Genomic DNA, 27,632 nt, shown 5'->3' on the forward strand with positions numbered 1-27,632 from the left:
AGTCCATAGTCTCTCATGTTTCATTCCCCCTTCTGATTACCCCCCTTTTCTTTATCCCTTTCTTCCCCTACCGATCCTCCTAGTTCTTATGTTCCATAGATGAGAGAAATCATATGATAATTGTCTTTCTCTGCTTGACTTATTTCACTTAGCATTATCTCCTCCAGTGCCGTCCATGTTGCAGCAAATGTTGAGAATTCGTTCTTTCTGATAGCTGAGTAATATTCCATTGTATATATGGACCACAGCTTCTTAATCCAGTCATCTGTTGAAGGGCATCTCGGCTCCTTCCATGATTTGGCTATTGTGGACAATGCAGCTATGAACATTGGGGTGCATATGGCCCTTCTCTTTACTACGTCTGTATCTTTGGGGTAAACACCCAGTAGTGCAATGGCTGGGTCATAGGGTAGTTCAATTTTTAACTTTTTAAGGGACCTCCACACTGTTTTCCAGAGTGGCTGTACCAACTTGCATTCCCACCAACAATGTAGGAGGGATCCCCTTTCTCCACATCCTCTCCAACAATTGTTGTTTCTTGCCTTGTCTATCTTTGCCATTCTAACTGGCGTAAGGTGGTATCTCAGTGTGGTTTTGATTTGAATTTCCCTGATGGCTAATGATTTTGAACATTTTTTCATGTGTCTGTTAGCCATTTGTATGTCTTCATTGGAAAAGTGTCTGTTCATATCTTCTGCCCATTTTATGATTTGTTTATTTGTTTCTCGTGTATTGAGTTTGAGAAGTTCTTTGTAGATCTTGGATACCAGTCCTTTATCTGTGGTGTCCTTTGCAAATATATTCTCCCATTCCGTGGGCTGTCTCTTAGTTTTTTTGACTGTTTCCTTGGCTGTGCAGAAGCTCTTTATCCTGATAAAGTCCCATAAGTTCATTTTATCTTTTATTTCTCTTGCCTTTGGAGATGTGTCGTGAAAAAGGTTGCTCTGGCCGATGTCATAGAAGTTGTTGCCTATGTTCTCCTCTAGAATTTTGATGGATTCCTGTCTCACATTGAGGTCTTTCATCCATTTGGAGTTTATTTTTGTGTATGGTGTGAGAGAGTGGTCAAGTTTCATTCTTTTGCATGTAGCTGTCCAATTTTCCCAGCACCATTTATTGAAGAGACTGTCTTTTTTCCACCGGATGTTTTTTCCTGCTTTATCAAAGATTAGTTGCCCAAAGAGCCGAGGGTCCATTTCTGGGTTCTCTATTCTGTTCCATTGGTCGATGTGTCTGTTTTTGTGCCAGTACCATGCTGTCTTTGTGATCACAGCTTTGTAGTACAGCTCGAAATCCGGCATTGTGATGCCCCCAGCTTTGTTTTTCCTTTTCAACAGTTCCTTGGAGATTCGGGGCCTTTTCTGGTTCCATACAAATTTAAGGACTATTTGTTCCAGTTCTTTGAAAAATGTCCTCGGTATTTTGATCGGGATAGCATTGAAAGTGTAGATTGCTCTGGGTAGTATGGACATTTTAACTATGTTAATTCTTCCAATCCATGAGCATGGAATATTTTTCCATCTTTTTATGTCTTCCTCAATATCTTTCAAAAGTGATCTATAGTTTCTAGGATATAGGTCCTTTACGTCTCTGGTTAAGTTAATTCCAAGGTAACGTATGGTTTTTGGTGTTATTGTAAATGGGATGGATTCCCTAATTTCTCTTTCTTCAGTCTCGTTATTCGTGTATAGAAATGCAACTGATTTCTGGGCATTGATTTTGTATCCTGCCACCTTACTGAATTGTTCTATAACTTCTAATAGTTTGGGAGTGGATTCCTTTGGGTTTTCCATATAGAGTATCATGTCATCTGCAAAGAGAGACAGTTTGACTTCTTCTTTGCCGATTTGGATACCTTTGATCCCTTTTTGTCTTCTGATTGCTGTTGCAAGGACTTCTAGTACTATGTTGAATAATAGTGGCGAGAGTGGGCATCCTTGTCGTGTTCCTGATCTTAAGGGAAAGGCTTCCAGCTTTTCCCCATTGAGAATAATGCTTGCAGTAAAGCCTACACGTCATCTTGACAATTTTTACTCTGAACTCCATTTCTGACAATTTGTTTATATCCATATCCATTAGTTCTGTGGCAGAGGCCACAGACTCTGTATCTTTTTTTTGTTGGGGGTGATTTCTCCTCCTCGTCATTCTGATGAAGAGAGGTTGCGGGGATGTAGAGAGCCCAAATTATGGACCAGGGACCAAGCAATGTGCACTTGTTTTATAGGGACCTTAGGGATGTGGGCTTCTTGATTTTTCCACCTGCCTTCTGGGGGGAGGGGCCTGCCACGCTGATACTCAGGCAACCCTGTTTGGGTAGAGTTGCCCCATCCCTGTGAGGGGGGATGGGAATGGGCACAATGTGAACTGGTATTTCTGGATTTTGTTCTCTGGTAGCTTTCCCTGGCAGTTTTCTGTGACTCTTCTGAGAGTCAGAGCAGCAGTGTCTGTATTCTAGCCTCTGTCTTAGAACAGAGAGATTGCAGTCTGCTCTCCACTGAGCTCTCCTGGCCACTTTAACTCTCTTTCTGTTGGAGCTGCTAAAAACCCTGCAGTGTCCCTGGATGTGAACCCCACAGCCTCTCTCCCAGCCCTCGCTTCCAGGGCCGGCACTTCTGTCCTTTGTGCTTCTAACACTGCTAGCACCCCCTCTCTTCCCATGCACGCTCCCAAGCTCCCTGTTTCAGTGTGGTTTGCACAGGCTCTGGAACTCTGGTTTTCAGTCTGGTTGTGCACGCGCTTCTGGGCCCCTGGTCCCAGTCTGGTTTCTTGGCAGCTACCGGTCCCCGAGTCCGGCCCACTCCCTGTGCAGTTGTCTACTGCTTCCCGGCACCCAAGCTCGGTGGCTCCCTCCCCCTTCCTTTAATCTTCTGATTTCTGTGTGTGGATTCTTGGCTCCTAGCTTCGTTCCTCAATTCTCAGCGCTGGAGATGTTCATTTGTAGATATCCAGATGTATCTTCCTACGTCTTGGGCTGATTTTGTGGGTGTTCAGGTTGATCTGGTAGATATCCAGCTCGATTCAGGGGACCAGCTGAGAAAAGGTCCCCTACTCCTCCACCACGTTTTACCGACCAAGCATCCAACTCTTAATTTTGGCTCAGATCATGGTCTCAGGGTTGGGAATCGACCCCACATTGGGCTCCATGCTTAGTGTGAAATCTGCTCGAGATTCTCTCCTTCGGCCCCTCCCCACACTCCTGCATACTCTCTCTCTAAAATAAGTAAATAAATAAATCATTTAAAAAATATTCAGTCTTTTCTCTAGATCTTTGAATATCTTTATATGGAATATAACGTTATAATAATTGTTCCACTATTCATTGTCTGCTCTTTCTAACCTCTTGTGTCAATTCTGAGTCAATTTGAATTGATGTTTTTTTTCTCATTAAGGTTTGATCATCCTGTTTCTCTGAATAGCTTACATTTTTTAAATTGGATGCAAGACCTTGTAAGTTTTGTCTTGATTGGTACAGTATATTTATTTATTTATTTATTTATTTATTTATTTATTTATTTAGTAAATGTTCTTTTGCTTTATTATGGGATGCAATTAAATTACTTGGAAACAGTTTGATCCTATAGCTCTTGTGTTTGAGATGTTAGGTGAGATGATAGCAGTCTTATATTAGTTTCCTATTGTTGCTGTGACAAATTACAACAAACTTAGTGTCTTAACACAAATTTATTAGTTTACAGTTCTGTAGTTCATAAGTCCAAAATGGACCTCACTGGGCTAAAATAAATGTCTACGGTTTCTTTTTTTCTCTGGAATCTCCATGGGAGAATCCATTTCCTTGTCTTTTCTAGCTCTTAGAGGCTACCCATATTCCTTGGTTTATGGTCTTCTTTTTCTGTCTTCAAAACCAGCAAGAACAGGTCAAGTCCTTTTCACATTGTATCACTCTGACCTCCCTCTTGCACTTATTAGATTGGGTCCATCCACCTTCATAATCTAGAGTTAACCCCCCATCTTAGGGTCAACTGATGAGCAACCTTAATTCCATCTGCAGTTTTTGACATGTAATCCAACATATTCATAGATTCTTGGAATTAGGACATAGACATCTTTGGAGGGCCATTATTCTGCCTACCACAAGCATTTTTGGGGGGGCTAATTATTCCCCACAGCCAAGGCAAGACTCCTCTGAGTACTGGACTCATTATTCCATGAGTAATGAGGTTTACCAGGCTGGTAGGAACAGAGACTATTCCTGGTCCTGTGTGAGGTCTGGGCGTTATTTTCTTTATTCTTTCTGGTGGTTCTTTATCTAGACTCAGAAGTGTTTTTTCTCACATGCATTAGTCAGTACTCTGCTGAATACACAAGGGAAACCTCTGCCGATTAAGTTCTATCTGCGTGTAGCTCTCTCCTCCTTAGTACTCTATCCTGTGCTTGTAGCAGTGTTGGATTCTGAAGACTCTTAGCTCTATGTCCTCAACTCTAGCAGTTCATCAGACTGGAAATTCTCAAGGAAGTCAGCTTAGTCAATTAAAAGGCTCATTTCACTTGCTGCCAATATTTCATGGATCACTGTTCTTTACTGCTTGGTTTCCCTGAAAACCATTTTTTCATACATTTTGTCTGGATGGCTAGTTGTTTTAGGTGGGAGGGTAAATCTAATCCCTGTTATTTCATTTTGACCAGAAACAAAATCTCCTGGTAATTTTTGATTTGATATCAAATGTTGTGACTGTTTACCTCGTTGATTGCTACATATTTTTGTATTCCTATAGGTATTCTTTTTTTTCCTAAAGATTTTATTTATTTGAGAGAGAGAGAGTGAGAGCTAGCATGCACAAGAGTGTATATGAGCGGTGAGGGGGGCAGAGGGAGAGAGAGAAGTAGACTCCCTGTTGAGCAGATAGCCCAACGTGGGGCTTGATCCCAGGACCCTGAGATCATGACCTGAGCTGAAGGCAGATGCTTAACTGACTGAGCCACCCAGGCACCCCGTATTCCTATAGGTATTCTTGAGTTTTGTTTTCGTATGCAGCTATTTGGAAACCATTTGGCCCTGCAAGAATTTTTAATATAGTTCTTTTATTTTCCACCCCCACATCACTCCAATACTTGACAAATGTCTTGGGACAATGTGCTTCAGTAAAGCCCTCTTGCTATAATTTGTCTTTATCACCTCGGCACCATCACACTTTGAGAGATTTCACTCTACCTTTTATAATCCTTTTCTGCTAGCGCTTAATTCCATGCAAGTTCAGACCTCAGTTAGTGTCCTTTGGGGAAAACTGAGGACGCATCTGAAGCCCCTCAAGTTTTCAAGTCCTCCCCTTATCGCCAATGTGCCACTAAGAGCTTTGTTGGTTTTACTTTACCCCATCAGATACCCTCTGCCTGTGCAAAGCTCAGTTTTCAGTCCATGCCCAGAATCAGCAAATGGCTGCAGGGAACAAGATGACTAGTGATCTCAGTTCACTTGGACAGTTCTACCTTATTTTGTGAACTTGAGTTCATCTAGACCTGGTTGCTGCTACAGTTCTCTATTGTAGCTAAGAATTCTGAGCTCAGACTGGCTCTTTATCTGGTAGAACCCTGGACTGTCAAATTCCTCTACTCTGTCCACAGATACCCCAACTCTAAGTCACTCTTCTAGATGACCTATGAACCGAATCTGCTAATTGGGGGAGAAAAAGAATTACCATCTTCAGGTTGGCAAAAATGTTTCCATTTGGGGATAAAACAGTGCCTCCTGACTCCCAAAAATATTTTTTGAGATCCAGTTGCATGCAACACCCATCCCACTCCCTACCTCAACATCTAACTTCTAATTGTGACCCGTAACTATTGTAATCTATAACAAAGATCCCTGAAAACAAGAACTAAGCTAGGGTATCATTCATAGTTTTGAGGAATCAGTCAGCCTGGGGTTAAGACTTCCCCCAAGATCCAGGTACACAGGTCTGCAGTAATCTTGGTGGCTCTTTTAGGTGCTCAGTATTCTTACCTGATGTTCTTTTCATAATCTATCATTAGCAGGTGGGCTTTGGAAGCTGTAGTCTTCAGAAGTAGTAGAGAAGTTTGTGAAAACCTACTTTTGGTTTAAAAGGATCATACATCATATGGACCTTGGGTCTTCTGACCTCTGACAAAGAACCTTGCCCTCCTCCCTAGGAAGTCAGTGAAAAGAGAAAACTCTCAAGACAGAAGTCTCCTTCAGAGCACAGCTGAATCCCTGAAGAATTCTAACTGGTAGGAGAGCTTGACGTAATTCATCTTCAGCCAGTGGAAGTGCCCTGGAACCAAGGAATGGGTTTACGGAGAGGAGGTACTCTAGACTTGCGTGTGCTGCTGGATGAACACTGGCCGCATAAGCTGGGGGGAGGGGAGAGGAGAGAATCGTGTCTTTGAACAACCTGTGTTATGAGTAACTGTCAGTACAGAGGATGAGAGGGCTCTGGAAGGAATATGAGACCGCCAGGCAGGCAGGCCAGAGAGAAATGCTCTAGGAAGCACACACCAATGCAAGTTTGGGCCTTGATAGAATTCTGGTGCCATGCTGTTTTAGTGACCAGTGTGCGTGATGTTTAGGGCATTCTTTAAGAGACTGAGTCCACATCACATCTGACACTGTGCCTTGTCTGCAGTTAGTCTCTTGACCTGCTACTGGAGGTTGAGGTTAACTTTTGTTGTTTCTGTAATCACTGGTCTTCATCACCTGCCCCACTTCACCCCTTCACACATCATTTCTCTCATCACCTTCCCTTCTCTTTTCACCCTCTAGTCACTCCCAGTGTCATTCTTTTGTCTCCTTTAAGGAAATTTAACTCACTTTAGATGCTGTAGAGTGGCAAATATAGGGGAATCTGACTGTGTTGTTTTAGGGGAAGTCCAGAGGTCAGCTATGTAAGCACCCTATGAAATAGAGGGATGTAAGACAAAAATTACCCTGTTACCTTCATGAACAAAGCCATCTGGGGAGAGCGATTTGTTGTCAGAATGAAGCACATACTCTGCTTCATATATAATGAAGTATCTAAGTAGGGAGACTCTTCATCTGGGGACTCCTACAGATATGCATTAGAATCATCTGGGGACTCTAATACAGGTGCCTGGATCCCATACCAGAGATTTCCATTTAATTAGGGATGGAGGTATTAGATGGGGCATCAATATTTTTTTAGAACCTGCATAAGTGATATGAATGTACAGATGGGTGAAAACCCTTAGTCTAGGGCCTCAGCAAATCCAGCACAGGATAATAGCGAAGTATGCAGATTTTTAAAATGTGCCAAATTTCAAATCACTGAGTTCACATTCCTCTAGTTAATGCTGGCATAGCCTGGAAAAGAGGAAAAATGGCAGATGGTTAGATGACTTCACTTGTGTCCTACACCATGACCACTCCATTTATTCAAATGTGTTTATGTGGTGATTTGCATTCTTTAGGTTCTGAGACTACCAAGGCAGACAGATCTTTACAATATAATCAGTGACCAATGAAGAACTCAAATATTATTGCTGTATAATACTTTTATTCAACGGTTTTATGGGAAAAACCTCACATTTCTGTATGTGTTACATCACATAATTTTCAGACATGTCAAAGTCCAGTGACAAATTACATTTGGGGAAAAGCTTTAAAATCCATTCTTGTATGCCAATCCTTTGTGGAATACTGAAAAGCAACCCTGTACCTCGGCACTAAAGGTTACAAAAAGCACCATTTAAAGGAGGACTCACTTATTTAATTCCCTTCCAAATTATAGTCTTATTCCCCCTTTATGACAGAGCTACACACATTCAAAGCGCTTCAGTGAAATAACAACCAGCATCCTTCAATTTACCAAAATTCAAACAAGTCTCACAAATAGGGCCCAGTGTGGAGATTAGGACTTATGGGTATCGGTGAGCTTTGGCTGTTCCAAAACCACAACCTAGGTAAGGTAATTGTTCTGTGGATGGGAACAGAAAAGAGGATGATCAAATACAGAATATAATACTTATGGTAGGTGATATCCCTCGATCATTTAATTTTTTTTTTAAAGATTTTATTTATTCACTTGACAGAGATAGAGAGGGAACACAAGCAGGGGGAGTGGGAGAGGAAGAAGCAGGCTCACAGCGGAGGAGCCCGATGTGGGGCTCGATCCCATACCGCCAGGATCACGCCCTGAGCCGAAGGCAGACGCCTAACCGCTGTGCCACCCAGGCGCCCCGATCATTTAATTTGACTACAAAATCCAGAGTGTTTGGCATTTCACAGCAATCTTACTGCAAACGCACTGTGCTACACACAATTAATTCAACTCCAACTTATGTTGGAGCTAATAAAAAATTTAATTTTTAATGAAACTTAATCACTTCAAAGCAGAAGAGAGAAAAGCAAATCAAGACAAAGTCCACATTTGGATCCTAGAGGGATTCCATTGCTAAGAATTGGATTTCATAAGTAACAGACTCTTGAGACTTCTTTCTTCTTTTAGTTAAAAAAATAGATTTGGCCTTTTGTTCCAGAAGTTTGGGTTCACTGCCGAAATGAAAGCCCTTCAACCTTCCACTGTGGTGGGCGCTTAAGAAGAAACAAATACCTAGGATCCAGAGTCTTCCTAACCCCTAGCCCTCCCAGGTGCTCTATCCCATGGGTAACTGGAGCTAGCAGTTCCTGGTAAAAGACAGCAAGGACTTTGCTTTAAGGATGAGTCAGAATAATGGGTGAACAAACTGTATATGTGCCTCTAAGCCTATGCCCCAATCATTAGAACGTGAGGACTTAGAAATCTCTGAGAAGAGAATATTTTTCAAACACACACAACATAGACTATTGCATATCATTTTTAGTTGAGGTCAAAATTTTAAAGCCCTATTTCCCCAATGAGAAGCAGGGGATTCTATCATTAGTATGTCTCCTTCATTTATACCCAGATTAATGTAAGCACAGTCTGGAGGTAACACTTCTTAAACTTAACTTCATTTTAGCAGCATACACGGAGTACTGATACTTTGCAAAGGTTTTATCTCAGATCCATTAGGTCTACAAGAGACAAAAAATAATTGGAAGCCTGGGTTTGTATGATCCTCTCAGAATCTTCTCTTGGACTCTCCCTTTACAGGGTTTCTCTACCATATAAGCATTGTTTAAAAAAAAAAAAAAAGGCCAACACACTTGAGGCCAGGTGTGCTCATAGGGGGTGTTACCGACAGTGACCAAATCCCATTCAACCCTAAGCTTAATGCAAGCTAATAACCATGACCAGACCACCAAGATGACTAACATTTGTTTTAGGTAATATTTGACCTGAGACTCTGGTAAAGTCAGCTTGACAAATGAAGCTAAAGCAGAATATAAAAGAAAGGGTAGAGAAAGTAACAAGGGATGTTTTATACAGTAGGTTCTGTACAATGAGATCCAAAGGATACCAGTATGTTGTCTCATTTAATTAACAACAAAAAGGCTATTTTTAGTTCTCAGTTAATTAAGCCTTTAATTTCCTAGTATCCTCCTTAGCTCAGTCACTCTTCCTTTTCCCCACAACCCCCAAACCATGATGCAGTTCTTGAAGGGTTAGCACTCCTAAAGAGTGATTTTCTAAGTCTTCTAACTTTGACTCTGTGAAACTCCTATAAGCAAAACAACAACAACAAAAAACAACCAACCAAAAAGCCATGTTTTTTAAAAGGTAAAAAAGTGGGGTTTTTTTCCCTGCCTTTATTCATTTTCAAAATCTGCCAACCTCTCTTCTACAGAAAATAAACTATCCCTTTAACCAACAAAAAAGAATGAATGGGTTATACTCTGGGCTACCTTCCCCCTTCCCTCTCTACCTTCTAGAACAGTTTCTTGGGGACAGACTGTGTGTGACAGGCTTCTTAGGGCCACAGGGTGTATTAGCAGTGCAGAGAAGGAACAGTGAAGGAGGTATCCCCCAGTTCCCCTTGCCTGCCCTCTTCCATACTAGCTGGTAGGCTCCTACTTCACATTTGGCGGGGAGATTACCTAAGAATTTAGGAAACTGACACTTTCTGCACATACCCAGATTAGGAATATTTGAAGGCCACCAAGCACCAAAACCTAGTGTGTTTGGAGTCAGAGCCAGTTCATGGAAGCCGCTGGCCTAAGAAATTGAAGGAATCTCTTTTCCTGCCCCATTCCACCGATACAACTGTGCAAAAATTTTAATACATGAACACATAGGCAATTATACTTCAATACTATTGACAAGAAATAGTAGCGTGACAAAATTTTCCAAGTAACAACCAAGAATTTGAATCCTCCTATGTGGCCCACTTATTTAATGGGTACTGGAAAAAACAATAGTATAACTGAAGACAATGTAAATCCTGAGAGTTGGTTATAATAGTATTTGGCCTGGGTTTTTTTAAATGACACACCACTCAAAAAGTGGTTGGGACCATAAAAGGTTTCCCACAAAAGCCTTTTGCTGCAGAAGGGGGCCTTCAGTGGCTAAAGCAGTACTTACTCTCTGCAAGTAACCACCAAAGCACTTAGCAATTTGCATTCCCAGCAAAACCACCCCAATGCCTTATTGCCTCACTCACAGGATCTAAGGTCTACATACCCAAAGACAACTGTGTCATCAGCTTTGAACAGGAAAGACAGGAGGTAGCTAAACTGACCTATGGGTGCCCTTTCAAGTGTTGCTGGGCACATCCTAACAGTCAAGGTGTCTCTCAAGCCTCAAGTGTGTCCTCCTTCAGTGCTGAATGTTTTGACTTGCATTTATCCTTAATGGAAGAGCCACAAATATTTGGAAAAAGATTTTTATCTCTGAACCCCAAGAGTGGATTGGATAGCTACTTTTCATTCCACAAATGAAAATCATTGAACCCACCTCTTCATCGAACACTTTCAAAAAAGAGAAAAACAAAACGGTCCTGTTTGTACTTGGTGCAGGGAAGTAATACTATTCATGGTTAGGAACCCCAGGGGTATTTTTCTTGCTTCTTGGCCTACTGAGTCTTTAAGTTGAAGAAACTTTTTAGGTGCACCAAATGAACCTGAATTTGTTTCTAGAACAGTGTTTAGTGTAGTGAGGTGCACAGGGTTGGCCACATAGATGTAAGACTGTAGAGGGCTAAACTACTATTCTTGTTGAAGAAAACCTTGGGAACCATTCATTAAGAGCCTAAAATTTTCCTATTCAGTCTCTTAAGAGCAATGAAAAGGTATTTTTTAATTAAAGAAAAATGTAGGCACATAAAAATCTCCCAGGGATGAAAGACATTAAGGTTTTCCCTGGTTTCACTCCCACCTTCAAAGCTGTCTGCTCTGCGAAAGAAAATATGGAAGCAGGGCCAGGCCAGGTGGGAAAATCTATGGGAATGTGCCAAGACAGCCTAAGCTGCGTCACTAAACTAAAACAAGAAAGTAGACCTTCTGCACTCTGGCTTTCTGATAATGCTGAGACATATTTTCTTTAGTAGAAGTTAAAACAAGCGGTAACATAGTGGCCTGGGCCTGTGCTGGGCTGAAAAGGAGTCTTTCTGGCAGCCCCAGTCTGTGTGGTGGGTCAGGTCTCACATAGCCTTTGGAGTTTTGTGTCAGGTATAGGATCTGAAGGAGGTTATCAAAGCAAGAATGTGAAGAGAGTATAGAAAGGGTTCCTGTGGGGCATCTGGTTTCATAAAAAGCAAAGACTGTGCCACATACTCTACAAATACAGAGAACCCATGCAAAAAAAGCTGCCCCTGCAGGGAGTTAACTGTAAGTAGGGCAGAAGTCCAGCACAAGCCCATCCCTTGGAAAGCCAAGGTAGCAGTGGTAGAATCTTTACCCAACAAGGATCCTGAGAGTTGGCTCTTCATCCATTTTAGGAAAAAAGCTTCCTGTAATGGTTCTTCCTGCAGCTCCCCCAAACTGGTCTTGATGAGTCCCCACAGCAGAGAGAACACATCTAGCTAGGAGGCTTCCACTAACCTTCCTCTCATATATGTGTATGTGTGTGTGTGTGTATATATATGTATGTATATGTGTGCATACACACACACACATACACATATATAATTTTTTTCCTTAAAATAAATTCCATGAACTCATAAAGCTCCCGTCTGCAATCAAATGCAAAAGCAGAGCGTCCTACTCAAAGGCTCTGAAACACACATATTAGCCTCAAAGCAAATTAGCCTTCCAGTCTTAGTTAAGACTGGTCCAGTCCAGAAAGGCAAGAGAGATGCTTCTCTTAAATCCTGGGAGGCAGGAAGTGATCCCTTCAGATGGGCTTGTACAGCAGAGTAGTAACATACTTCTTCTTGTAACGATGGGTTGCGCTCAGGACCATCACACTGTCCTGCAAGGGAAAGAAACGTGCAGCTAATTTGTTAGTTCAGACTACAGGTGGCTCTTCCAGCCATCAGTCCTTCACAGTTGCCCACTTTTAACAGAGATAGTTGATATGATATAAGCAGGCTGGTTCAATTCAACTGCAATTCCAATCCTGATTCCTACTGTTACTCTATTTGTGGTCTTGAGTAATATACTTGATGCCTCTAAGCCTTTTTTCTCATCATGACAAAGAATAACACCTACCATGAAGGGGACTCTGATGATTATATAAGAATATCTGGCAGAGTACCTGACACAAAATAGGTACTGAAGAAATATTAAATTCCTATCTTCTTACTCGTTTCCGTACCTCAAATTTGAATCTTGGGCTTAAAACTATCATGAAAAAAAATCCTGACATTCATTTTTAGAAGGAAGTCTAAAATGCAGTGAGAAGAAAGGGGAGTGATTTTTTTTTTTTTTTCCCCATTTTCAAACCCCAAAGCAGGTCTAATTTCCATTTAATGCCAGGGATGAACTTAAAAAGTTCGTTCTAATCAAGAGAAGATTCAGGAATCTCTCTCTATCCTTGAACAAAGTATACCCCAAAATCTTCCTTGGAAAGACACTCAATCCAATGGATCAACTCCAAACAGCCTAAACAATCTGATAGAACCAGGAGTGGGTCAAGGCCAAGCTGAAGCACAGTAATCAAGACCCTGATCTGGGTCAGAACCAATATGACAAGTCAGAGGTACTCTTTCCCTAGCTGTGTTACAGCTCAAGGGTATGCCATGGGAGGAGACGGTAGGCCCATGAGCATCAGTTGACAGCCAAGGAGCAGTTACAGGAGGCAAAATTCAGTTTGATCCAAAGAACTCAAGCAAATCCAACTGAGAAACCAATGCATCTTTCCATTTTCCCATATGCTGTGTTATCTACAATGAATGTTTCTCAGATTAACATTCTGTGACCAGAGTATGCTGATCACTCCCTAAATATGACAAAAATCAGGAAGGTAAAAAATTCGGCTCCAGGAAGGGTTTGGTAGAAATGAGAAGCAGGTGAGAGAAAAACCTACTTGGAAAGACCTGGCACAGTGATCTCTAAGAAAGAACATGGAATGAGGACGGGAGGACCCCAGTCCTCTCTCTGGTACTTACTGGCATTATGACCTTCTCTGAGCTTTAGTTTCTTTATCTATAAAACAGGGGTTAAAAATAATACTTACCTCACAAGGTTATTATAAAAATTAAATTCAATAATATATATTTGAAAAGTACTACATAATCTATTAAAGATAACTGTATCAGTGATATCCCTAATCTGGCTGCACATCTAAGAAATATAAGCAGCTTAAAAGACAGTTACTGGGAGTTCAACCTAGATGCACTTACTCAGAACCTCTGGGGATGTAGGCTTTGAAACTGTATTTTTACAAATTTCCCCAGGTGATTCTGATGAGGATCAGCCCAGTCTGGTAACTACAGAGCTATATAAAACATTCCAATAGCCAAACCACGAAGACATGCATGACAAGACTGAAAGGGTTATTTTCAACCCAGACTCTAAAGCAGCAGAGAAACTAAGGACTCTAGAATTGGAGGGGACAGAACAAATCTGGTCACCTCTCTCCTTTACCTAGTGTAGTGGAGTGATGCAACCAGTGGGTGTATGACTGAAGCACTCAAAAGCAGCACATATCCACCTTTAAAAAGCAAAAGCTTTAATCACATTCAAGCATTCTCTGTACTGGAAGATAAACTTGCTTTGCCTGCAAATGAAATCCTAGTGCTGTGAACTCCAATTTAATGAAGGATGTGGTACAAAGGTTATAGCTACCCAAAAAGAAACCAGGAAGCAAAAGAGTTCATTCAATCACAGGGCAATTTAGCTAGCCAGAACATAGAGGTACTAAGATTAAAAACAAACAAAAAATCCACCTACTAGTTAAAAAAAGGTTTTTCTCCTATAATTTGACCATTATGGCCAGCTTTAGCTTCAGTGAAGTGGCAGGCCAAGTAACCACTGGAGAACATGTGTCACCCCTGCCCTCCCATTTTGGGGAAGAGCCAGGCCCACCACTTACCTTAATGGATAATGCATAGAGATGGTTCAGCATAACATGATTGGGCTCAGGAAGCAAGGCTGGATCACACTAAGAAAGAAAACAAAAATCACTAAATGGGGTTAAGTGCACAGTTTTGAACCAAACAGTTTACTCTTCCTTAGAGTTCTTTGGATCTGTTGAGAAACGCTAAACTAGAATGTGTATTTCTCTTAAATAATACACTCACCCTAGTATATATCAATCTTTATGTTCTCATTACAGAAAATTAGGAAAATTCTGAGTCCAGGACAGAAACTCTAAGCCTTAGCATCTATTTATCTCCCTTAATAGAGCTAAAACAAAAATCGTGCCCAAAACACATACAGAAAATGTGTTAAGAGGCAAAAATAATCTTAGTGGGAATCAAGTGAATTGACTAGAGATGTAAATTATATGGAAAAAAACACACAAAAACCCAAACCCTTTATACTCCTTTTGTATATCCCCAAATGATAAGTATGCCTTATCTTGTGTTGGACTAGAAGTCCCAGAAATTGGTTCTAGCAATCCATGGCTCTGGGTCTAATTTATGAGGACCAGAAGATACCTATGAATTTTGATATCAGTACCTGGAAAGGTAACAACTCAGCCCTGGAAAAAGGAATCTGTAATGCTATTGATATGTGTATGATTTATATTCTCAACACAGCTTTGTAAAAATCCCAACTTCTAGGATTATCAACTAGCTCAAATGGTCCTAGTAACCCCCAGATGCCCCAGTAATTCTCTCAGGATACTCACAGAAATATTAGTGTCCTTGTTAAGAATAACTTGAAGAAGGTGAGGAGGTAGGATGGGTGGGGATTTGAATCTCTCCTCAGATCGAAACACATACATTTCTTGACCATAAGGCCCTGGGGGAGAGCTGGAAAGGTCTGGAAGAGATTTATCCAAATATAAGGGAAAGTTGGAGAGCTAGTAAAAATACACGAAAAAACAGTCAATACATGGCAGCTAATATTAAATATGGGAGAAGCCATAGATCATAAACTTGTAACCTGCTGGTTCTACAACTGTAAGGCAAAGAAAGAGTCTGAATCATCCTGAACATGAACCCTGAAATTCCTCAACATGGCAACATGATGTGGAGGACAGGGGAGGGGAAGAGGAGTGAAAGACATAGGTTCAGAGAAAAGCCATTCTATTTATCAGCTGTATGACCTAGAACAAATCCTACTACGGTCAGTTTCTTCATTCATGAACTGAAAGATAATAATCTCTACCCTATATCACAATGTTTTTATAGGAATCAAAGGAGGTAACAGATGTAACAATGCCTTGTAAACTGTCAAATGATGTGAAAAAATTAGATTTTTTTTCTTTTTTTCCATGCAAGCAACAGATAACAAGGTTATAAACTCTAAGACTGCTGATACTATGATAATTGCAACAATGAGGACAAGATTACTAATGATGTAGTAGCTGTTAGGGAAATGTAAATCAAATGCCACTTCACACTCATTAAGATGGCTATAATAAAAAACACATAATAATGATTGTAGGTCAGGATGTGGAAAAATTGGAACCTTTGTACGATGCCCATTGCTGGTGGGAATGTAAAATGGTACAGCAGCTTTGGAGAACAGCTGGGCATTTCCTCCAAAAGTTAAACTTTAAGTTGGCATATGACCCAGCAATTATACTCTTGGGAAATGAAAATGTATGTCCACATAAAGACTTGAGCACAAATGTTCAGAACAGCATTGTCTGTAACAGACAAAAAGTGGAAACGATCCAAATGTCCACCGGCTAATGAATCCATGCAATGGAATTTTATTCAGAAGTGAAGTACTAAGACATATCATGACACGGATGAACCCTGAAAACATGCTAAGTGAAAGTAGCCAAACACCAAAGACCACATATTGCAGAAAAGTCCAAAATAGGCAAATCCATACAGACACAAAGTACATCAGGAAATTGGGTGAAAGAGGGAAAAGAGAGATATCAAAAGTATGCTAGTTCCCTTTCTATATAATTATGATTCCATGTCTACTGTTCATCAGTTGCTTCTCCAGAATCATATAATGTAAAAATGTAGAATTGCAAGTGGCCTCATCACTTAATTTAGTATAATTAAACCCTTATTAATCACTGCCCCACCAGGCAAGAAGAAGGTTCAGCTTTATTTACTGAGCTTATATAATGAAAACTATTTTTATGATTTTCATAAACAGGCAATTATGATACTATTGATTGGTCTTTTAGAAGCTGCATAAGCCACCTCTGTGCCCTGAGATTCTAATATGTTCCACTTAAGGTTGTGTCTCCTCAGATGAGAATGACTGAGAATCTAAGCCTCTGATTTTAGTAATATGGAACTGAGAACCAGACAGGTTGAAGGACCTGTCCATGACTTCAAAGCTAGTGAGTAGCAAGGGCAGGCTTTGAACTCACGAGGGAAAAGTGTGCTCACTAGGAAAAGGGTGCACAATTCTTTTAGACAGTTACAGCCTTAATGTAATGTACTAAAATGGTAACTGTGAGCGTGGTTAGCAAATCACTCTTCTGATGCTGTAGCAAATGGGAAGAAAGCCATGGAAAAAAGTAATATTGGGAGAAACAAAAGGACACAGGTCTTTTCCTCTAACAAGGAATTTTTTTTTTTTTAAACCAAAAACTTATAGAACTTCAGTTAACATACACACACAAGAGTTGTGGGGTTTTTGTAACCCTTTCTCCCCAAAGACAGCCATAGTTGGAGGGCCATACAAAAATGCAGACCTGCCAGCCAAGCTATCAAATTGGCAGAATTAAGCTAATGCAGAGGCAGCTAAACAAGGCAAACCAGACGGAACTAGTCTCGCTGGGTGATACTGCCAAAAGGTCAATGAAACCTTGAAATATTACTAGAAATAGCTTTTTAAACTACAGGCTATAGCCCATTAGTGACTCATGAAAGAAAGGATAAAACAGAAAACAGAGTGTATCACATATAACAAAGACACACATCCTGCTGAGATTTATGTTACAGGAATGTGTGTGTGTGAGAGAGAGAGAGAGAGAGAGAGACAGTGGGGGGGGAGAGAGATGGGGGGAGAGAGAATGGGTTACAGTGTAAAACAAATGTCTTGCTGTAGATCTTGGTTAAAAAATTTTGAAATCAAATATACTAAAGTAAGATTTTTTTTCTCTCAGACAAGATCTAAATGTTTAGAAGATAAACATATATATATGGGTCGCCTGGGTGGCTCAATCGTTAAGCGTCTGCCTTCGGCTCAGGGTGTGATCCCAGTGCTCTGGGATCGAGCCCCACGTCAGGCTCCTCCGCTGGGAGCCTGCTTCTTCCTCTCCCACTCCCCCTGCCTGTGTTCCCTCTCTCGCTGGCTGTCTCTCTGTCAAATACATAAATAAAATCTTTAAAAAAAAAAAGATAAACATATGTATAGACAAAAAATATATATATTAATAAATTATAATTTGTATATATATGTAAAACACATATATGATTCAGAAGATTCCTGTGAAAAAATGAAAAACAAAAACCACTCTTGGGAAGAAACCGGCATTATAAGAAAAACACATCAAGAAAGAGCGAATACTACATTACCTCTACAAGATGTCTCCGAGCTTTCCATTGAATCTAGCTTTAAAGCATCAAACACCTCAAAGTCAGATTTCTTGACATGGATCAAATTGTTAATCGTGCCAAGCTGACTGGTAACCACAGGCTGAAACAATGAATGGAAAATATTCATATACCCTGTTTTAAATTCATCTCTTCCATCTAACTCTCCTATTTTAAAAAAATGATCATACTTGGCACCTCCATCTTTAATCAAGAGAGAAATCCTCCAGTGTAGGAGCTCATCAATCCTGACAGCAATGACGTTTGACACCAAGGGGAATAATAGCCAAAAGGACACAGTTAATGGTTGCCCTTGGAGATCAAGGCCTTACCTCTGACGGATCATGAACCCACTGTCCATCCACAAAGAACTTGTACTGGTGCTCTCCCTCAGGGAGGTCTAAGATGGCAACAAAGTCATTATGGCTACAGAAGAAAACAGAAGGTTAAACAGGCCAAGTTCCTGTTATAAGACAGAATGTAAATGTAAAAGCCATGAGACATTCACAACATCATACCAGTGATCTCCCACATTCCTAAGCGATTCTCCCCCCGGAATAAAAAAATTTATAGACCCATTATCCTTTTCTGTATCACCTTGAGCACATATTTGCCAGCCCCTCCCAAGAACTTTAGTTCTTAATATCTGGAAAAGAATAACAGATGTTAATCCCCCAAAATGGTTCACCTTAGTACAACTAATTTGCTTCAGCAGGAACAGATCCTTCACAAGTGTAAAGAAGACAGCAAGTAGCTTCACAATACAGAAGTGTCTCAAGGTACCCTTCCCATAGTTTGGTGAGCATTTTCTGAAAAATGACTTACTTATAAAGGGCCATTCTGATTACCAATTAGTTCATTATTGCTCTGCAAGCAACAACTCGCATTACTACCTAGAACATCAGTTGTGTTTTGTTTTAGTGCAGAAGTCAGAACAAGTGGACTCAGCCAGTTACAGATGACTTCCCACAGGATAGACAGGACTTGTGTTAACACAGTCCTAAAGAATGTACACACAAAGCTGTACGATAAGTTCCTCTGAGGCAATGATATTCTAACTGCTTAAACATTTCTGACTCCCTATGAGATTTAAAAAAAAAATGCCACAGCAGTAGTCATTGGCCACAGAAAACGTTCTAGAGAGAGTCCCTAGCGGGTAGAAAGAAGCGGTCCAGCCAGGTCTCTCTCCTGAGAAGTGAAATCAGGTCTCTACTCCTGAACCCTGTAGACTCAACCAAGACACTCGTCTTCACCTCTTAATCAGTGGAATCTTGGTGCTCCAATTGTTGAAGGACCCAGAGATGAAGACCTCCTTGCCTCCTTCAGACCAGCGGATAACAGTGGGCCGGGCCTGCTGTGTGGGCTTTACGGAGTCCTCCAAATCCTGCTGCCATGATACAAACTCTTTGTCCCCAGGGAGCTGTAAGAAGGATTAGGTGATCCCTAAATTGTGACCCAAGAACTCTTAAAAGGTCACTCTCCTTCCTCCCTAGGGCAGAGAGGGGTGCTACATTTCTGGTTAAGGATCAATAAGCCTTGAAATTATCTATTGCATCAGATTTTGAACAAACTATGGAAAAATAACCCATCTAGGACTAAAATAGTCAAATGGCTTACGCTCAAGGGTTGCCCAAATCACAGCCTAACTTTAGAGTTTGCATATATCACTCACCCTTTCAGAGCCTTAGGATCTCCTTTCAAAAAAAGAGGTGGGGGAAGCTTACTATTCCCTGTTACCAGATTAACCCACAGGCAGGCAATTATGATATGTTTCTGAGTCCCTCTTAAAAGAAAAAATATGAAAAAAAGTATGCTTCCATAAAAAGCAATAAAGTTAGCCATGTATTTTTCACATGTAAATATGAACAGCTCTGAATTATCAGTTGTAATGCAAGTTAGAGATACTGAAATTCATAAATAATTCATAAACTTCATTTTGGCTGATCAGTTACAAAAGGACATTAAAAGTACAGAAAAATTGTATCATTGGTTTCTTAATTTTTGGAAACTGGTTATAAAATCTTACTTGCTCACTTCTGCCAGGTATATACTAATTATTTCAGGAGTGGGGATAAAAATTCTGAAGCCTCAAGGAGCATCAGATCAAAAACACAGCTTCCTTTTACAAAAGCAGTTCCAATATCAAATGAGGTCTGTAGGATTCTAAAAAAAAAAAAAAAAATGGACTTCTTACTTAGTTTCTTTTCATTACCATCCTTTAGAACAAGAGCTGGCAGACTATGGCCAGGGAGCCAGACACTTTTATAGATAAACTTTTATTGGAAAATAGCCACACTCACTCATTTACATATTATCTACAGCTGCTTTCATGCTAAGCAAAACTGAATAGTTGTGACAGAGACTGTATGGTCCACAAGGTCTAAAATATTTACTGTCTGGTCCCTTATAGAAAAAGTTTGCTGATCCCCAATGATTTAAATGACTTCGGTAAATAGGTAAATAGGACTGAACTGCATCAAGTAAAAACATCACCAAATACAATAATGTGGGTTAAAAAAAAGGATTAACTTATTCATTTGGGCTTTACTCTGAAAACAGCTAAGGTAGTCTACCTTCTATACGGTCTCCCAATATTCCTCAAAACTATACTATGAGACACCTGTAGCAGCATAAACTCAAGTAAACAGAGAAACAGAATTGAAGGGACTTTCACATTACATAAGGAAGTGTCTTAAGTGAAAACCTTTATCTCCATATTCTTAAAGCAATGCACTCTTGCCTGACTGGCTGCATCAGAATTACAGAAATTTTTACATACGCCTAAGAATAACTCAGATTCTGATTCAGATATAGGACCTAGGAATCTGTTTTTAAAAAGCTTCACAGAGAATAATAATACTGTGATTGTTAAAATAAAGGAAAAAACTCATCTTTACAGATACATCCTAACATATTTACAGATAAAATGTTTGATAGGATGCCTGGAATTTGTTTCAAAATAACTGGTGGGGGGAGAGTGGATTGGGGTATAGATGATATAAATTTGTTCAAAATTTGATCATTGTTTAAACTGGGTGATGGGTATACAGGAGTTCATTGCACTGTTCTCCCTACTTTGAAACATGGAAAATGTTTCCAAATTTCCATATAGTGTTTAAACAAATCTCAAGTGATTCTAATGTGCAAATAGGATTGAGAACCATTGAACTAGTCCACTGAAGAGGACTGGCATTTGAAGCAATGTAGGCCCCACTCCCACTGTTTCTACGAGTTACTTTCATGATTTAGTGTTTGCAGTTTAGAATTTGAAAGCTGCAAACTATTAATATGCCTAGCTTTGGAAGAAAGCCCTTCCACATATGACATGACATTTCTGTGGCAGGCCTGAGTGCAGCTGACTGAGTGCAGAAAGACCATTTACTACTCCAAGTTAAATCGTCAGCAAAATCACCAGAAAAAGAGACAAAACAATGAGAACTACAGTTTGAAAATGTTTAAGTAAAACATTAGGAAGAAGTAAAGAGACTAGATGGAGAACTGTAAAATTTGAGATGTAGAAGAGACCTTAGGAATTATCTGAAATAATTTTCTTTCTTATTCACAAATGGCAAGACTGAGGTTAGGGAAAAAATGAACCAAAATAGGCTCCATTTCATATGGAGCAACCTGGCTTTTATTCAGCACACTGATTATTGCAGTCACAGTTTGACAATACACCGTACTGAAATCCTGAGTCATCGATGTAGGAAAAGGGTAGAATTACAAGGTGGCTCACCTTGAGAAAGCTTTGAAAAAGTAAATTCAAATGACTGGGTAGATGGCCCAAATGTTGAGGAAGAAGTTCTGAAGTGGGAGAAGGAAGAAGGAATGGAGAAGAAACCCCAAGAAGTGGTTCTTTTTATCACCTTCACTTCTTTTTCTGTAGTTATGTTCTCAATTGGGATTCAAGAAAATAAACAGTAGAATCCAAATTTCATGTGCTACCTACGGGGCAATTCATTCTTTACTCTCTCAAACCCCAATTTGGTGAAAGGTTTGAAGTGATAAGAAACATCAAATACACCCGAATCTCCTCAATCCCTCCATTTTTCTACTTTATCCCACTCATACAGCGTGGAGGGATTATTGTATTTCATGCTGACAGCTCTAAATGTGACTAGAAACATTCTGATGGTAATCACATTGCTGTTCATTCCATCTAACTCTTCTATGGATGAACACAAGTTGCCACTTCTCTGAAAGTCCTTGGATTTGAGACAAGGTCTTCCGGGCAGCTGTGGGTTGTTCTTTTTCGGCGATGGTAACATCATGAACTACTATTGGGAAGCGGAGAAATCCTGGAATCATTTGCTCTCCCACTTGAGGATGTAGCTGGGCGTGAAAAAAGCACCTCAGCCACCACGATATAAAGTATAAGATGAAAACTGAGCAGTCAACCAAAGGAGGTCCTTTACTGTCCCCCAGGACTAGGAAAAAGTATCAAAGAAGCAAGTGGTTGCTGCTCACAATCATGCCGAAGAGGGAGAGGATCAGAAGCGCTGAGCTCTTAGTAGTGCAAAAATGACACTGATACATGGAAATTGTCAGGAAAAATAAAGTCATTTACCCACCTCAGGGTAAATCTGAGAAAGTGCCGCGGATGATCAGCAACTCGGGGAACCTACCGTCTTAAGTTTTCTACCAGGGTTTACAACCTACAAACTCATCAGTACTCTAAAAGAGGGCACCTGCCTGTTAGGAAAACCAGGGATGGGGTGGGGGTGGGGGCCTACAGTCCCCGTCGTCAAAATACGGACAACAGATTAATCGAAAACCAAAACTCCGCCACTATCCTACTTTGAGGCAGCACCGCAGGAGTAATCACCCTCCAACATCTCCGTCCCCCTCCCAAAATCCCTTTAATTCAGAAAACCGTAACCTAGGTCAGTGTGATAAGAAAGAACCAGGAAAGGGAGGAGGAGCCCTGACTCCCAGCCTGCTGCAGCTGCGCCCAATGGGGGCGTGGGGACGCTCACCTTGGAGTCCGGCAGGCTGAAGACGCTAGGGTCGTCGGTACTCCCCACCATGATCTTATGCTCCTTGCCCGGCGCATGGCCGCCGGCGCCCTCGGCGCGTGAAGCCTTGGCGCCGTGGCGCTCGCCAGCCACTCGGTCGCTGGTGTTTCCCATAGCTGCAGCTCGAGTCGGGGGCCACCTGCCGTGGGAAACAACACGGGACTAGGAACACCCCGGCGGCCGCGTCAGAGGCGCCCTCGGCTCCGCCCCTGCGCCTGGGGACCCGGGCAAGGGAATCCCCGCTCCAGGGAAGCCGTGCCCGGGGTCCCCTCCTTCCCTGGCCTCGAGGAGCCCCCGGAACCCCCCAAAACCCTCTCGATGCCCCCTGCTCAGGAAGCCCACTTTAGGGAACACCCCGCATCCCCGCGCTCGCTGCCCGGGGGCGCCCCCACCCCAATCACCTCCCGCGATGCTCTCCCTCCTCCCCTAGCCACTAGCGCGATGACTGTTCTGCGGATAAGGCCACCAATAAAGTTATTGAAATTGAAGCCGCGCCCCGGGCTAGCGATCCGGGTTTCCTCCTAAAATGGCTACAAGGCCAGTGGCGCGAGACCCGCCCCGCGCGCGTTCCCTACGGCCGCGCGGTGACGGCTCCCGGAGCTCGTCGGCCCCTCTAGCCGCCGCCGCCTCTATGGTGGGCAGCCTCCTGCGCCAGGCGGGGGCGCCAGCTCTGCCGTTAGCCTCGGGCGGGGCGGGAAATACCTGCCGGGGCCCTGGACGAGGAATCCTTGGTGTGGTCAGCTCCAGGGCCTGCCTTCCGGAGGAGGCGGTCTCCAGATGATAATTAGGGCCACGTCCCTGGGCTCAGGTGCTCCGTACCCCGAGAAGCGGCGCTACTTTCTTCCCGGCCTCCTCACCGGGCTTCAGGTTAGCCAAAACGTTTTCTCGGCAGCGTTTTTATGGGAAGCAACCGGAGACGTGGGTTCCTATGGGGAATTAAAAACCGGACTTCCTACTAGAGGCAGGAGGAAGTAGTGGCAGTTGTTTGAGGTTCAAGCTAACTGCTGTGGGGAGCAGTCAGCCCTGACTGGGGCCCCAGGGAAGAAGGGATGATTAGGAGATAAACCTTGACAAATTAGTGAAACGTTAGTCTGAAGAAGAGAAAGCTATTCTAAGCTAAGAAACGGCATATGCAATGAGCAACCCGAAAAGAAATACAATTTGAGAAAGAGAGCCAACAGCAAAAACATCCGAAGGAACACTGAAAGCAGAAAGGGACAAAGATTGTCCTTGGGTTGGGCCAGATCTAGGTCTTTACCGATAACTGATGGAACTTACATGGTATTTACTAATTCTTACTTTGTATCACAATCTTGTGCATGTCTAATTCCCTACTAGAAACCCTCATCACTCAATATGTGTTGCACAGACCGGCATCACTAGCATCACCTGGGAGCGTGTTAGAAGTGTAGAATTTGAGGCTCTGTCCTACAGAAATCAGAATCTGCATTTTAACGAGATGCTCAGGGGGAATGTGTATACATGTGAAAGTGGAAGGAGCATTGCTTTGACACCTGGCAGAGAGCGGATCTAGATTTGATTACTCTTCATATTCTGCAGGCATCTTCTACCGAGTAAGCGTTTAATAAACATTTGCCCAATGAAGGGTACATGAATACTGTTTACTACATTTCCAACAAGATAATACCACTTAAATAGCCAGTGATGGGGAACCCCAAGTCGTAAAAGGCCACCCTTTCTGAATGAGCGGCTCTATTTGTTGGAGGTTTATTTTTAATTGGAAGCCCATCCACTGGAGTTCGGCAAATCCACTTCTCTTCCTTTTGTCTTCCTCTGCTCCTAGTAAACTCAGTTATTCTCTGGCTCTTAACCAAAGGCAGTTTGCAGAAAAAAGGTACATTTTTACTCCAACCTTTTGCTCATCCCTCCAGAGTCTCCACTGCCTGGTTACCTCCTCTTTGGTTCCTACCGTTCCCCTCCCTGCCAGTTCCTTTCATTCTTTCCATGGGACTCTGAAGTAAGGCCCTTGAAGGAATAATACATTAAATCTTTTTTTTTTAAAGATTTTATTTATTTATTCGACAGAGATAGAGACAGCCAGCGAGAGAGGGAGCACAAGCAGGGGGAGTGGGAGAGGAAGAAGCAGGCTCATAGCAGAGGAGCCTGATGTGGGGCTCGATCCCATAACGCGGGATCACGCCCTGAGCCGAAGGCAGACGCTTAACCGCTGTGCCACCCAGGCGCCCCAGGAATAATACATTAAATCTTAACTTGTGTACTATTCAGCTTTCTAACTGCAGGGTGGTTTCTCTATGACAAATAATATGTCCCTGGGGTCTACCTTACAGTAGTCAGATCAGCATAGGAGAAGCAAACCAGGTATTACATTGGCCAATGGAAAACTTATTAAGAAAATAAATAAACTTCTTGTAAAACTAAATAGAAGTGCTTTTTGGGTTATCTCCTTTAAGGGATTACCCATGACACTGTTTTGCTCTGATAGCACTTATAAGTCAGTCAGTAGTTAAAGTCAGCCTTGCATATTGCATATTTAGACACAGGAGAAAAGTAATTAACATTGTAGGATGGATTAATTCCTTCCTTCTAGTCCCAAGTTTCTTTGTTTGCTGTCACCCTAATGCTCAGTCTTTCCTTATAGAGGGAAAGAAAAGGAGGTGATAAGTAATGTAATTGGTGGGGGTTCTCTTGATGTTACTGTGTCTCAGATGTCATTTCTACTGATCCTCCTCAGATCAGCCATTCTGCCTGATAAACAGAGGAAAATAACAGAGAGCATGGGAAGCTTCATAGCACAGTAAGCTTTTATGTATATTGCTAAAGGTGTCCTTCTTCTGAGAGGTGAAGAAGTGGGAATGGGAGAAGAGTATATTGATTTTATAGAACTCGATGACAGTTTAGATTGGGCGTCTGGAGATTTACATTCCCATTTCCCCTCCCATTTGTGGTCAGGGATGGGTAGGATATCTCATCTTGGTGATTTACATTTCAACAAACTATCTGATTTTTTTAATAAAGTTAAACATTCATTTAACATGTAGTTTAGTAATCCCACTCCTAGGTGTTTATCCAGGTGAAATAAAGATGGGTTCATACAAAAACCTGTACACAAATGTTTATTTGTACTAAACATGTGTGGCTTTATTCATATTTATCCCCAAATGGAAAAAACAGAGATGTCCTTCACCTGGTAAATCAATGAACAAAACGTGGCATAGTAGTAAATGGAAAACTACTCAGCAGTAAAAAGGATTAAACTGTCCATACACACATGGATGAATTGCAGATGCATTATGGGGAGTGAAAGAAGCCAAATTCTATTTGACATTCTGGGAAAAGCAGAGGGTCAGAAACAGAACTGTACATTCCAAGAGTTGAGGATGGGAGGGAGGGGTTGACTACAAAGGAGCAGGAGGGAATGTGGGAAGCGGTACGGAACAGTTTTATATCTTGATTGTAGTGGCCAAAACTTACAGAAGTGTATCTGCCAAAAGTTATAGAACTATACAATTAAAAGGGTGACTTTTATTGTAAGAAAATTATACCTCAGTAAGAAATAAAAATAATTTAATACTATTTTAAAAATCAGCTTTAGCAAGAGGAAAGATACAAGTTTATACACAAAAGAGACTACTCATTCATTGTAGAAAGCAATTATTTTTAAAAACAAATACCATTGATTTTAAATTTTTTCCAGCTTTATTGCGGTATAATTGACAAAATTATGTATATTTAAAATGTATATCATGACGACTTAATATAAACCTTGTGGAATGATTATCACAATCAAGTTATTTAACACACATAGGTACCTTTGTGTATGTGTGATGACAATGCTCAAAATTTGTCTCTTAGCAAATTTCAAGTGTATAATATAGTTACTATTTACTATAGTCACCATGCTGTGCATAAGACACTCTTATTCATCTTATAATTGAAAGTTTATACCCTTAAACCAACATCTCCCTATTTTTTCTACCACCAGTCCCTGGCAACTCCCATTATACCCTCTGATTCTCTGAGTTGGACTTGTTTTAGATTCCATGTAGAAGTGAAATTGTATGGTATTTGTCTTTGTCTATTTGACTTATTTCCTTTCTCTGTCTGACATTTCACTTAGCATAATACCCTCAAGGTCTATCCATGATGTCACATGTGGCAAGATTTTTTTCTTTCTCACGGCTGAATAATGTTCCATTATATATAACACATTTTATCCATTCATCTGTAGACAGACATTGAAGTTGTTTATGTATCTTGGCAATTGTAAATAATGCTGCAATGAATACGAGGGTGCAGATACCTCTTTGAGATCCTGATTTCATTTCCTTTGGATATATACCCAGAAGTGGGATTGCTGGATCCTATGGTAGTTCTATTTTTAATTTTTTGAGGAACCTCCATACTGTTTTCCATAGTGGCTATCCCAATTTACAGTCCCACCAACAATGTATGAGTGTTCCCTTTTCTCCACATCCTTGCCAACACCTCTCTTCTCTTTTTGATGATAGCCATTCTAACAGGTATGAGGTGATATCTCACTGTGGTTTTGATTTGCATTTCCCTGATGATTAGTGATGGTGAGTGTTTCATGTACCTGTTGGCCATTTGCATATCTTCTTCAGAGAAATGTCTATTCAGGTCTCTGTTATTGTTATTTCTAACAAGAAATGTTTATTTAGCCTTTATACCACTTCTGGTACAGAGCTCCTAAAACCCTTGGAA

The 27,632-nt window shown here is 41.2% G+C and overlaps 2 protein-coding genes across 10 annotated transcripts in view; one reads left to right on the forward strand and one right to left on the reverse strand.

Moving 5' to 3' along the window:
- The window catches only part of CHD1L (chromodomain helicase DNA binding protein 1 like), a 223,784-nt gene that overhangs the window by 58,719 nt on the left and 137,433 nt on the right, over window positions 1-27,632 (forward strand). The window contains exon 1 of one of the 2 annotated variants that reach the window (XM_034654192.1): window positions 23,673-23,795. The exons of the other annotated variant lie outside the window; for it this stretch is intronic. The gene's annotated coding sequence lies outside the window, so the exon portion shown is untranslated. Of the gene's footprint in view, window positions 1-23,672; window positions 23,796-27,632 lie in introns of those variants that run through there. 2 annotated transcript variants of the gene reach the window in all.
- On the reverse strand, window positions 7,466-23,767 carry PRKAB2 (protein kinase AMP-activated non-catalytic subunit beta 2). Of its 8 annotated transcripts, XR_004623406.1 has the most exons (10): window positions 23,330-23,468; window positions 22,890-23,067; window positions 19,167-19,333; window positions 18,246-18,339; window positions 17,896-18,016; window positions 15,087-15,220; window positions 14,325-14,393; window positions 13,877-13,943; window positions 13,399-13,435; window positions 12,159-12,260 (listed from the first exon to the last, which is right to left on the reverse strand). XR_004623406.1 is itself a non-coding variant. In XM_019810266.2 (9 exons), the coding sequence occupies exons 2-9, from the start codon at window positions 23,040-23,042 to the stop codon at window positions 12,028-12,030; spliced, it is 1,008 nt and encodes a 335-aa protein (XP_019665825.1). In that variant the 5' UTR covers window positions 23,043-23,067; window positions 23,631-23,767; the 3' UTR covers window positions 7,466-12,027. The 8 variants fall into 8 exon arrangements, 7 of the variants coding, with proteins under 7 accessions (XP_019665825.1, XP_019665824.1, XP_034510090.1 ...); XM_019810266.2 differs by lacking the exons at window positions 13,877-13,943; window positions 23,330-23,468 and adding an exon at window positions 23,631-23,767 and having other exon boundaries at window positions 7,466-12,260; XM_019810265.2 differs by lacking the exon at window positions 13,877-13,943 and having other exon boundaries at window positions 7,466-12,260; window positions 23,330-23,470.

This window comes from Ailuropoda melanoleuca, chromosome 2 (assembly GCF_002007445.2).
Source record: "Ailuropoda melanoleuca isolate Jingjing chromosome 2, ASM200744v2, whole genome shotgun sequence".
In the NCBI taxonomy this organism is placed as follows: Eukaryota; Metazoa; Chordata; class Mammalia; order Carnivora; family Ursidae; genus Ailuropoda; species Ailuropoda melanoleuca.